The following is a 12376-nucleotide window of genomic DNA, read 5'->3' as shown; positions in this document are numbered from 1 at the left end:
TTACCCTACACAATTCAATATCCTTCTCCTTAATGAATACCGAAGAAGAGAAATTGTTCGAGATCTCCCCCATCTCTTTTGACTCCTCACATAGTTGTCTGGTCTGATTCTCTAAGGGACCAATTTTATCCCTCACTCTCCTTTTACTATTAATATATTTGTCAAAACCCTTTGGATTTATTTTCACCCTGCTTGCTATAGCCACCTTGTACCTTCTTTTGGCTTTTCTAATTTCTTCTTAAGATTCTTTTTACATTCAATTTATTCTCCAAGACATCTCATTTTTTTCCCCTGTTTCTAATATTTATTGTAGGTCTCCCTCTTTTTTTTCAAACCAAGTTTCTAATATCCCTTGATATTAGAAGTTTGATGGCTCTCTCAAACTTTTGACTCTGCCTTTTATCCTGACTGGAACGTGAAGATTTTAATACCCTCATTATATCACGCTTTAAAAGATCTCCATTTCTCTACTACATCCTGCCCATAAAACAAATAGTCCTGATCCACTCCTCGTAAATCCATTCTCATCTCTCTCAAATCTAGCTTTTCCTCCACTCAAAAACCTCAAGGAATATAAAGGTTGGCACAATGTCGAGGGCCAAAAGGCCTATTGTTACCACCTAGACCAGCGGCAATAGAAATTCACCAAGACAATGGTATCTTCAAAACAATAATTTTTATTGATAACTTAACATTTCTTACTTAACTCTAAACTTAACCCCACTCTATGCAAATGTATTTTTTTGTGTGTGTGTGGCAGATCCCAAACCATTACAGCTGAGGCTCAATTCTGAAAAGTCAGATTCAAAGTTCATCACTTAGAAATTTTGTGTTGAAATGTAGAGCTTTTTAAATTTGTTGTTCTGAGGTAATTATGTAGTTGAGACACCAAGTCATCAGATTTCTCAAAACTCATGAATTCTTGTAGAGATGCTTAACAGATAAATGTTTCTTCATATGAATGATTTTGCTCCTTTTGCGTGGAGGTAACGGAACTTGTGATTTCTACGATGATTTCACAAACCCAAGTGAGGGCTTTAGATGAAATGACCATAACTAATGGCCCCAGTAGTACCGCTCTCTCTTAAGAGTCAGCCAAAGTGGCCATCTTTTCCGAAGCCACTTTGTGTTCCTCCCTTGACAAGGAGAACACGATGGCAGTCCTTTCTCATAGAATGTAACTGCATTTCTGAGCAGAGGATTCTGGATCATCACACTAAAGATGTTTTCTTTAAGTGCCATGATCACATGACATCACAACGGGGCTCTATTTGAAGTTTCATTTCTTTAGAAGCCACTTCATTTTCCAAAGCACGACTCATGGGCAAATGGTCTCCAGCTTGTCTGCACAGGGCAACAGGCGGTTTGTGACCACAGATGCCTTTCTGAGAAAACATCTCTTCAGTATTTCTATGGAACAGTCAACTCTAGTTTTATTGTTCTGTTCACAGCTGGATGTAGCCAGCTCAGCGTCTCTTGTGGTGGTCTCTGTGTGTAAGGGTTTTTAGGTGTGTTTCGCTTTTTCCAACCCACAAGTTACTAAAGTATACCATGAAGATTAATAACAGCATAATTCCGTAATGCCTGTACTGTGCCTAGGACAAGACAGTTGAACTCAAAGCAGGCATAAAAAACCACTCTGTTGCCCTGAACCATGATTGGAGTCTGATTTTGTCGAGCCTTTGGAACTGCAATCCGCAATATCATTTCTCTATCCTAGTATCTCAAACAACGAATCAAAACTGCATGTGATGGCTGCCCCAGAAAAGGCTTCTTCCTCAACAACCTACGTGCCCGATCCAGTTCCAGACCATCCGGAAAAAATTCACTACCCAACGCATCGGTAATCTACTTCTTGAAAAATTTTACTGGGTCCGAGCTTTCAATATCTTCTGGAAGACCCACTATTTTTACATTATTCCTTCGACCTTGATTTTCTAAAGAATCCATCTTCTTCAACAGTTCCTTCTTCTGAATCCCCCAATCCAGAAAGAATCCTCCACTTTTTCCATTTTTTCTCTATTTCATTCCACTTGATCTTTACATTCAGAAAAGGCTTCTATTTAAAACAAAATTATTCTGTACAGTATCCACTGCCTTTACGCATCTATTAACCAATTTCATATCATTCTTCACAGAAGACATTTCTTCACAAATATTATTCATTTTAGTTTTCATTTCCATAAATCCCTGATTTAACTGTGTAGACACCTGTACTGACATATTTTCCATCTGATGAGCAATCCCTTCCAAAATCGTAAATACAGACTCCAGTCCAGGTTCCTCTACTCCCTCCTGAGGCCTACCTTCCTTGATCCCAGCCTCCATAAATTCCTCCTGCCTTAATTCCAGCACGGCAGGACTCCCTCTTCTTCAGCCGCGCTTGCCACTTGTCCAGTGCGGCTGTGGGTCTGCATCCCCGTCAACAGCGTGCCGACCTCGTCAGCCCGCTGCCCGTCCGGGTCTCCCCCCACCCGCAGCCCACACTTTATCTAGAAGCTCCCAGACGCGCGATGCACTGTGCATGCCCAGTAGCGCCGCCAGCCGCGCAGGCGTGGCCTCCGACACAGTGGTGCGTGGCCCCTAGACCGCCAGGTAGTACAGCACAACTGTCCCCGCTCGGCCGACCCACCGGCACGGCTTCATGGTGCGCGCGAGTCAGAGGTCGGCCGAACCCAAAACAGTGCCGACACCATCTTGCGATTGCTAAGGTCGGCACCGGGGTTATACTCAGCCGGCCTGGGATACGTTGAGGCTTGGGAGCTCCTGTAGACGACTCCGTGGCTTTAGCTTGGTAAGTAGGCCTCAATTCTTCAACACTTATAAGATAGTTTCTTCTTTAACTTGTGTCTTGGATTTCTTCACATTTGTAGTCATTCTGATTCTCCACTGTTCAGAAACCTATAAAACTATTTTTAACCACTTTCACACTTTTAAATTCGGGAATTAATTAGTCCAACTGGGGAAAGGTGGAACTGCATGACTTCTTTCTACGCCCTCTTGCCACACCCCATTGGACAAGACAGTTTAGACACAGGAAGAATGTTCCGGATGGTGCGAGGTCCAGGACAAGGGGTCATAGCCCGAGGATCTGTGGGGAAACTACTGGGCATGGAGATGAGGAGAGATTCTTCACGTGGACAGGTGTGGACGTGTGGAACCCTCTGCCACAGGGCATTGCTGAGGCCGGATCCTCATGCGGGTCCTGAGGGGAGTTGTGCACGGTCCTCGAAGCTGAAGGGGTCATGGGTGAGAGAGGAGCAGGTCACATGGTCAGCCACGATGGCAGTGATTGGTAGAGACGCAGCTCCAGGGTTGGCCTGGTGTAGTTTGACGCCCTTTGGCCTGCTCTCTCTCCACAGGGGCTGAGCTGCTGCTGTCTCTCCTGCCCCCGGCACCATGGCTCTGGCTGGCCTGGCCCGTAGCTTGGCAGCTCTGGCCCTCCAGCCCCTGTCCAAGCCTGCGGTGGGCTGGCATCGGTGCCCGGCACTGGCTGGGATCCACATCTCTGTCCCCCCTGAACAACAACCGGTGCGACTGGAAGCAGCGTAGCAAGTACACTGTGCGGCCAATTGGAATGAAGAAAACTGGGGGCCGGGATCATACTGGTGAGGGGGGGGGGGGGGTGGGATCCGGGACCCACAGCGGTGAGGGGGGGTGGATCTGGGATCACCGGTGGGGAGTCCAGGACCACCGGTGAAAGGGAGGTCCAGGGAGGGGGATCCGAGAGCCACTGGTGGGGGGGGGGGGGGTCTGGGACCACGTGAGGGGGAGGGGTCTGGGACCACCCTTCTCCCCCTGCCAATCTCCCCCATCTCCCTTCTCCATCCCCCACCACACCGACTCCACTCTGACCCTTGCCTGGAGTGCTCTATCCTCAGCAGAGGTGTCACCTTTGTCCACCTCCGTCCACACCTCAACGAGTTCTGCGCATGCCACAATGCTGAACTCTTCTTCTGGTGCCTCCGTCTCCAGGCTCACTACTTTGGCCACAACTCTCCAACACCTCCCTCTCCCCCCCCTCCCCAAAGACCCTTTCTCTTCGACACCACCTCCTGCCCAGCTGCCCACTCTGGATTTTTATTTCCAACTGCCGCTGGGGGCATCGACTGTGTCAACTTCACAACCCCCCTCTCCTACTCCAAAATCACCTCCTCAGAACGCTCTGCCCTCCACTCTCTCTGCAACACAACCCTAACCTCACTATCAAACCCGCAGACAAGGGTGGGTGCTGTTGTAGTCTGACGCACTGACCTCTACTTTGCTGAGGCAAGTCGACAGCTCTAAGACACCTCCTCCTATCAACCCCTCCCACAGGACCCCACCATCACCCATCAAGCCCACCCTCTCCCATCTCTCACCTCATTGACCCTGGGTACCTCCCCCCCCCCCCCCCCCAACAGCCACTAACCTCATTGTCTCCCATCCTCGCACCGCCCGTTTCTACCTTCTACCCAAGACACATAAACCTAACCACCTGGGCAGACACCATTGTCTCTGCTTGCCCCACAGAACTAATTTCATCCAACCTTGACTCCATCTTTTCTCCCCTAGTTCAATCCCTCCCCACCTACATCCGTGACACCTCACACACCCTCGCACCTACTCCAAGACTTCAGGTTCCCCTAACTGGACCACCTCATCTTCACAATGGATGTCCAATCCCTTTACACCTCCATTCCCCACACAGGAAAGCCTCAAAGCACTTTGCTTTTTCCCGGACCTCAGACCTGAGCAGTCACCTTCCACCACCACCCTTCTCTGCCTGGCAGAACTTGTCCTTACCCTTAACAATTTTTCCTTTAACTCATCCCATGACCTCCAGATTAAAGGAGAAGCCATGGGTACCCACATGGGTCCCAGCTATGCATGCCTGTTTGTGGGTTTTGTGGAGCAAAACATGCTACAAGTTTACACTGGCAAGGATCCCCCCCTCCCCCAACTCTTCCTCCGGTACATCGACATCTATATCGGCGGCAGGCTCATGCACTTGCAAGAGCTCGTCAATTTCTTGGCCAATTTCCACCTGGACCTCCAACTCACCTGGTCCATCTCTGATGACACTATCCCTTTTCTGGATCTCTGAGGAGAACGGACTCTTCACTGACATTTATTACAAACCCTCCACCTCCCACAACTACCTGGACTACTCATCCTCAAACCCTGTCCCCTGCAAGGACTCCATCCTCTTCTCTCAATTTCTCCGTCTCCACCGCATCTGCTCCCAAGATGAGGTCTTCTGGTCCAGAGCCTCTGAAATGTCCGCCTTCTTCCACAAACATGGCTTCCCCGCCACCACTATTAACTCAGCCCTCACCTGCATCTCTTCCATTCCCTGCTCATCTCCCCTACTTCCCCCCGCCCCCAGACACAACAAACACAGAATCCCCCCTTGTCCTCACCTACCACCCCATCAGCCTCCGCATTCAGCACATTATCCGCTGGAATTTCCAGCGCTCACTACAGGACCCCACCATCAGATACATTTTTTCTTTCTCCCCGTCAGCCTTTTGTAGGGACCACTCCCTTTGTGAATCTCTTGTGCACTCTTCCCTCCCTACCCAGGCATCTTCCACTGTGGTTGTAGGAGGTGTAATACCTGCACCCCACATCTCCCTCACTATGGTCCGAGGTCCCAAAAAGGCCTTTCGAGTGAAGCAACACTTTACCTGTACTTCCAAAGAACTCATTTACTGCATCCAGTGCACCCTCTGTGGCCTTCTCTGCATCAGAGAGACCGGTCGCAGATTAGGAAATCACCACCCCAGCACCTCCTCTCCATCTGCAACAAAAGCGACCTCCCTGTAGCCAACCATTTCAATCAGAGTCGCACTCTCAAGTGCACATGTCTGTCCATGGCCTTTCCCACGACCTCACCCCTGACCACCCGCAGATTGGAGGAACAACACCTCATTTTTTGTCTGGGTGCCCTCCAACCCCAGGGCATGAACATTGAATTCACTGCATTCCACTAACCCCGCCTTTAACTAGTCCTTCCAGTTCCTACTTCCTTTCTCCTTCCACCAACCCCCCCACCCTGAAGGGACCCACCCCCCCACCCCCCCCCCCCCCCACTTATCATTCTCTCACCACCACCCTCCTCCTTTTGTTCGGACCTCTCTCTTGTTCCTCCACACCTTGATGAAGGGGCTCAGGCCTGAAACGTTGGTGATGTATCTTCACCGTTGCTACATAAAGCGAGTGTGGGACCTGGGATCACCAGTGGGGTTAGGGGGTGGGATCACTGATGAGGAGGGATCTGGGACCACCAGGGAGGGGGCTGGAACCACAGGTGTGGGGTATGGGAGGGTGGGACCACTGTTGAGGGGGGGTGTGGTGGGAGGGGTCCATAGGTGGAGGGAGAGGGAGGGAAAGGTGACTGACCTGGTCTCTGTTGCAGGGAAGGTGCGGGTTCGGGGCATCGGGGGGGGGGGGCCACAAGCAGGGCGGGTACCGGATTATCGACTTCCAGCGGCTCCGTTATCCCCCCAGGGATGAGGGAAAGCCCTTCCACGAGAGGGTGGTCGAGGTTCGCTACGACCCCTGCAGGTGGGTCCCCATGGGTGGGAGGTGGGGTTGAAGTGGGGAGGGGATGGGATGGGGAAGGAGGAGAGGAAGGCAATGGGTCAGGGAGAGAGGGACGAGGATGGGACCAGGGAAAGAGGGACGGGGACGGGACCAGGGGGGGGGGATGGGAACAGGACCAGGGGAGGGGTCAGGGTGATGGACTGGGAACGGGGTGGGGAGGGGTCAGGGTGAGGGGGACAGGACCAGAGAGGGGTTAGGGAGAGGGATGGGAATGGGACCAGGGAGGGGGATGGAAACAGGACCATGGGAGGGGTCAGGGTGACGGACGGACGGGAACGGGGTGGGGAGGGGTCAGGGTGAGGGGGACAGGACCAGGGAGGGGTCAGGGAGAGGGACGGGACCAGGGGAGGGGTCAGGGCGATGGATGGGAACAGGGTGGGGAGGGGTCAGGGTGAGGGGGACAGGACCAGGGAAGGGGTCAGTGAGAGGGATGGCGGGTCAGGGGCGAGGGACGGGGACCAGGGGAGGGGTCAGGGTGACGGACGGGAACGGGGTGGGGAGAGGGTCAGGGATTGCGGCTGCTGGTAACACTGGTCCCTGTAGGTCGGCGGATATCGCACTGGTTGCCGGTGGAACGCGGAGAGCGGTGGATCATCGCCACGGAGACAATGCAGCCTGGAGACCTACTGCACACGTCGGGCCTCATCGGAGGATGGCAGGTGGGGGTGTTGGGTGGGAGGGAGAAAACTGGAGAGGAGGGGTCACCATGATGGGGTAGTGATGGATTCTCAACTGCGCATTCAGCCGAGGGGAGGGGACCAGGGGAATGGGGCACGGGGGTGAGGTGGTCCTGGGGGAGGGGACACAGTGGTGTGGGGTCCCAGGAGGAGGGGGGCTAGGTGTGTGTGAGGGGCATGGGGGATGTGCCGGGGGTGTGTGGTCCATGGGAAAGGGGGGTCATGGGGGTGAGGGTTCCAGGGGGCCTGGGGAAGGTCGGCATGGAGGTGGGTGGTGAGGGGAGCTGGGGAGGGGGGTCATCGTGCCAGGACAGTGACAGACTCTTGCCTGCACAGTGTCAGCCCGGGAGGGCGATGCCCCACCCGCTGGGGGCTCTGCCTGTGGGGACGCTCGTCAACAACCTGGAGCTGAGCCAGGGCGAGGAGCCCAGTACATCCGGGCTGCAGGTCAGTGTGGCGGACCTCCCTTCTACTCTGCATCACCCTGACCCCTTCCCCACACCCTCCACTATACAATGACTCTGTAGTGGAGACACCAAGTTCCTTGGAGTTCACTGAACTAGTGACCTATCGTGGACACAACGTCTCCTCATTTGTCAGGAAAGTGCAACAGCGACTTGCCCTTCCTGAGAAGAGTGAAGTGGGCAAGGCCACCGGCCACCATCTCGTCAACCTACAGGAGCCTCTACTGAGAGCGTCCTATCCGCTGCATCAGAGTGGGACGGTTACTGTAGAGAAATAGATCGGGAGGTCAATCCACAGGGACATAAGAGTGGATGAGAGGATCAGTGGAGTCCCGTCCCCACTCCCCCCCCCCCCCTCCCCCTCCCCCGGCCATCGACGTGATCTACCGGGATAATTGAAGAGGGCAGGAAAAATCATTGAGGAATCCCTTCCACCCCACATCTTTTAGCTGCTCCTGTCGGGGAAGAGATCCAGGAGGATCAGAGCCAGCGCCACCAGGCCTGAGGAACTGTTTCTTCCCACGGGCAGGGAGAATGCCGAACGACCAAAGGAACTACTCACACTGACGACTTGAAACCCTCATATTCATGAAGCAATGTTTATTTATGTGTACAGATAAACACTTGTCCTGCGTGTGTATAGTGCGCCTGTCTACGTGTTTTGTCAAGGTTGCCGGATGATGATAAACGTGTGTTGACTGACACCGCTCTGTGTTCAGGGACATGCGGAGTGTTACTGCGGAAGGTGAACAACACGGCCATCGTCCAGCTGCCCTCCAAGCGCCAGGTTCAGGTGAGCTCCCCTAGCCTCAACCCATTCCCGTCCGCCCCCCTCCATCCCCATCCTACTTCCGTCCAGTCCGTCCCCCCTTTCCCAAACCCCTCTCCCCATCCCCCTCTCTTCCCGTACCTCCACCCCACATTCTCCCCATCCCTCCATCCCACACTCTCCCCATCCCTCCATCCCACTCTCCTCATCCCCCCTCTCTCCCCAAACCCATCTGCCCATTCCCTTCCCTGTCTACCTCTCCCCATCTCCATCCTACCTCTGTCCAGTTCGTCCCCCTCTCTTTCCCTGTACCCCTCTCCCTGTCCCATCTGTCCCCCTCTCTCCCCTGCCTCAATCTCCATCCCATCTGTCCCCCTCTCTCCCCCTGCCCCTCTCCCCATCTGTCCCTCAGTCCAGATCGTACCCCCACTTCACCGTGCCCCCTCTTCCCTGTACCTCCCCTCCCTGACCTGTCCTGTCCCTCTGTCCCCCTATTCCCTTCCCTCTGTCCCCTCCATTCCCCCCTCTCTCCCCATCAAATCTGTTCCCCTCTCTCCCTGTCCCTCTGTCCCCCTCCCCCTGACCCTCCGTTCCCCTCTCCCCGTCTCATCCATCCTCCCATTCCCCCCCCCCCCCCCCACCCTCCCTGGGTGGTTCTCCTTTACCTCTAGAACCCCTCTCTGTGAGGAACCTGTGACCAAATCCCCTCCCCCCTGTGTGGACACCTCCAAGCATCTCTCTCCCTGACCAGCCCCACTCTCTCCACTCAACAACTGGCCTCTCCCCCTCTGACCGGTTCCCCCTATTTCTCTGTGCGACCCCTGTTTCAGGACCCCCCCCCCCAACCCAGACCACCCCGTGAGCAGACTCCCTCCACCTTTTTGGACCCTTTTGATAGCGCCCCCCCCCACCCCCGTGTGGATCCGTGTGACGTGCAACACCCCCCCCCTCGTGTGGATCCATGCGACCGGCTCCTCATCCCCCAGTGTGGACCCCTCTGACAGCCCCCTCTCCCCCCCTCAGGTTGCAGACATGTGCATGGTGACGGTGAGGCCGCGTCTCAATGTTGCCCACCACAAGAGGGTGATCGGCAAGGCGGGCAGGAACCGCTGGCTGGGCAAGCGGCCTTGCTCCGGCCTGTGGCAGAGGAAGGGCGGCTGGGCTGGCAGGAAGGTCCGGCAATCCCCCCACTCAAGAGCTATGTCAACATTTCGTCAAAGGCCCCTCCGGCGCGAGGGGAGGGACTGCGGAGGGGGAGACAATATGGAGAGGAGGGCTGGGGTTGGTGCATGGGGAGTGGGCGGGGGTGGGTCAGGACTTCACAGAAATAAAGTGTGTGAATGAGACGTGGTCTGTGTGGAGGGGAGGGTTGAGGGGCCATGGAACAGGGTGAGGGAGTGGGGTTGGGGGTGGAGCTACTAGGACGTGAGGGGGACGTGGTGGGGTTGAGTGGGTTTGTGGTTGAGGGAACATGGGGTTGGGGGTGAGAGGGGTAGGGGTGAGGGGACAGGGTGGGAGTGTGAGTGAGGGAATGAGGTGGGGGATGGGTGTGAGGGGAACGGGGTGAGGGGGACATGTATGAGAGGGACGGAGGTGGGGTGAGAGGGATGGGGTGAGGGGAATGGGGGTGGGGGTGAGGGGAATGGGGTGGGGGTGAGGGGAATGGGGTGGGGGGTAAGGGGAACAGGCTGGGGGTGAGGGGGATGGGGTGAGAGGGATGGGGTGGGGGGATGGGCTAGGGTGAGTCGACAGGGTGGGAGTGTGGGTGGGGAAATGTGGGGGGTGGGTGTGAGGGGAAAGGGGTGGAGGTGAGGGGAATGGGATGGTGGTAAGGGGGATGGAGTTGGGGGTGAGTGGAATGGGGTGAGGGTAAGGGGGATGTGGTTGGGTGAAGGGAACTGGGATGAAGGTGAGGGAGACGGGGTGGGGGGTAAGGGGGATGGGGTTGGGGTGAGGAATGGGGTGGGGGTGAGGGGAATGGGGTGGGAGTGAGGGGGACAGGTAGTGGGGGTGAGGGGAATGTGGTTGGGGTAAAGGGATGGGTTGGGGTGAGGGGGATCGTGGATGAGGGTGGTGAGGGGAACTGGAATGAGGGACAGGGTGGGGGTGAGGATGGGAGTGGGGGTGAGGAGGACAGGGATGTGGGTGTGGAATGAGGTGGGGGAGAGGGGAATGGGGTGGGGTTAAGGGGATGGGGTTGGAGTGAGGGAATGGTGTGGAGGAGAGGGAATAGGTGTGAGAGGGATGGGGTGGGGGTAAGGGGGACAGGGATGAGGGTGAGGGATGGGTGTGGGGGTGGGCATAGGGTGAGGGACAGGGTGGGGGGTGAGGGGAATGGGAGAGGGTCGTGGTGGTGAGGGGAATGGGGTGGGGGTAAGGGGATGTGGTTGGGTGGGTGAGGGAATGAGGGGGAATGAGGTGGGGGGTGGGTGTGAGGGGAATGGGGTGGGGGTGAGGGAAAGGGTGAGGGGGACAGGGATGAGGGTGAGGGGAATGGGATGGGGGTAAGGGGGATGGGGTTGGGATGAGTGGAACGGGGTGAGGGGATGGGGTGGAGATAAGGGGAATGGGGTTGGGGGTTAGGGGAACTGGGATGAGGGGGTGAGGGACAGGGTGGGAGTGGGGGGTGAAGGACAGGGATGGTGAGGGGAACGGGTGTGGGGTAAGGGGGATGGATGGGGTTGGGGTGAGGAATGGGGTGGGGGTGAGGGGGACAGGGATGAGGGGAACGGGGTGGTGGGGGTGAGGGGAACGGGGGTGGGGGGGTGAGGGAATGGGATTGGGGTGAGGGGAATGGAGTGGGTGCGAGGAATAGGGTGAGAGGGATGGGGTGGGGGTAAGGGGGGAGGGGTTGGGGTGAGTCAACAGGGTGGGAGTGTGGGTGGGGGAATGTGGGGATGGGGGCTGAGGGGGACAGGGGTACGGGGAACGGGTGTGGGAATGGGATGAGAGGACGGGTGCGGGCGGGGGTGAGCGGAACGGGGTGGGGTAAGTGGGATGTGGTTGGAGTGAGGGGACAGTGGTTGAGGGAATGAGGGGGTTGAGGGGGAATGAGGTGGGGATGGGTTGTGAGGGGGATGGGGGTGTGGGGACAGGGTGGGGGTGAGGGGAATGGGATGGGGGTAAGGAGGTTGGGTGTGAGTGGAACGGGTGAGGGACAGGGTGGGGGTAAGGGGAACTGGGATGAGGGGTACAGGGATGAGGGGTGAGGGACAGGGTGGGAGTGGGGGTGAGGGGGACAGGGATGAGTGTGAGGGGAACGGGTTGGGGGGTGAGGTGGATGGGGTTGGGGTGAGAGGGACGAGGTGGGAGTGTGGGTGAGGGAATGAGGTGGGGGTATGGGTGTGATGGAAATGGGGTGGGGGTGAGGGGGATAGGATGAGGGTGAGGGGGATGTGTATGAGGGGACAGGGTGGGGGTGAGGGACAGGGTGGGGGTGAGGGGAATGGGGTTGGAGTGAGGGGGACATGGGTGAGGGGGACAGGGATGAGGGTGAGGGGAATGAGAATGGGGTGAGAGGGACAGTGGGGGTGAGGGAATGGCGTGAGAGGGACGGTGGGGGTGAGGGAATGGCGTCGCGAGGGACGGTGGGGGTGAGGGGAATGGGGTGGGGGTAAGGGGGATGGAGTTGGGGGTGAGGGACATGGTGGGGGGTGAGGGGAGAACGGGAATGGGGTGAGGGGTGAGGGGGACGGGGTGAGGGGAACGGGGGGGGTTGAGGGGAATGGGGTGGGGGTGAGGGGAATGGTAGGGTGGGGAGGTAAGGGGGAACGTGGATGAGGGGGTGAGGGGAACTGGAATGAGGAGGACAGGGTGGGGGTGAGGGTGGGAGTGGGTGTGAGGGGGACAGGGATGAGGGGTGAGGGGAATGGGGTGGG

The 12376-nt window shown here is 56.5% G+C and overlaps 1 protein-coding gene across 1 annotated transcript; it reads left to right on the top strand.

The window, feature by feature from the left end:
* Positions 1 to 3322: 3322 nt before the first annotated feature.
* mrpl2 (mitochondrial ribosomal protein L2) lies at positions 3323 to 9829 on the top strand. Its single transcript, XM_069888142.1, is given in 11 exon segments — positions 3323 to 3510; positions 3512 to 3608; positions 6401 to 6426; positions 6428 to 6549; positions 7132 to 7171; positions 7173 to 7253; positions 7602 to 7674; positions 7677 to 7712; positions 8449 to 8522; positions 9522 to 9675; positions 9678 to 9829. Coding segments are annotated over 11 exon segments (966 nt in total). The 5' UTR covers positions 3323 to 3399.
* The last annotated feature ends 2547 nt before the right edge of the window (positions 9830 to 12376 follow it).

The sequence above is a fragment of the Narcine bancroftii genome, chromosome 6 (genome assembly GCF_036971445.1).
Source record: "Narcine bancroftii isolate sNarBan1 chromosome 6, sNarBan1.hap1, whole genome shotgun sequence".
Classification (NCBI taxonomy): domain Eukaryota; kingdom Metazoa; phylum Chordata; class Chondrichthyes; order Torpediniformes; family Narcinidae; genus Narcine; species Narcine bancroftii.
The sequence above is the reverse complement of the archived record's forward strand: the minus strand, read 5'-3'. Positions and strand labels throughout refer to the sequence as shown.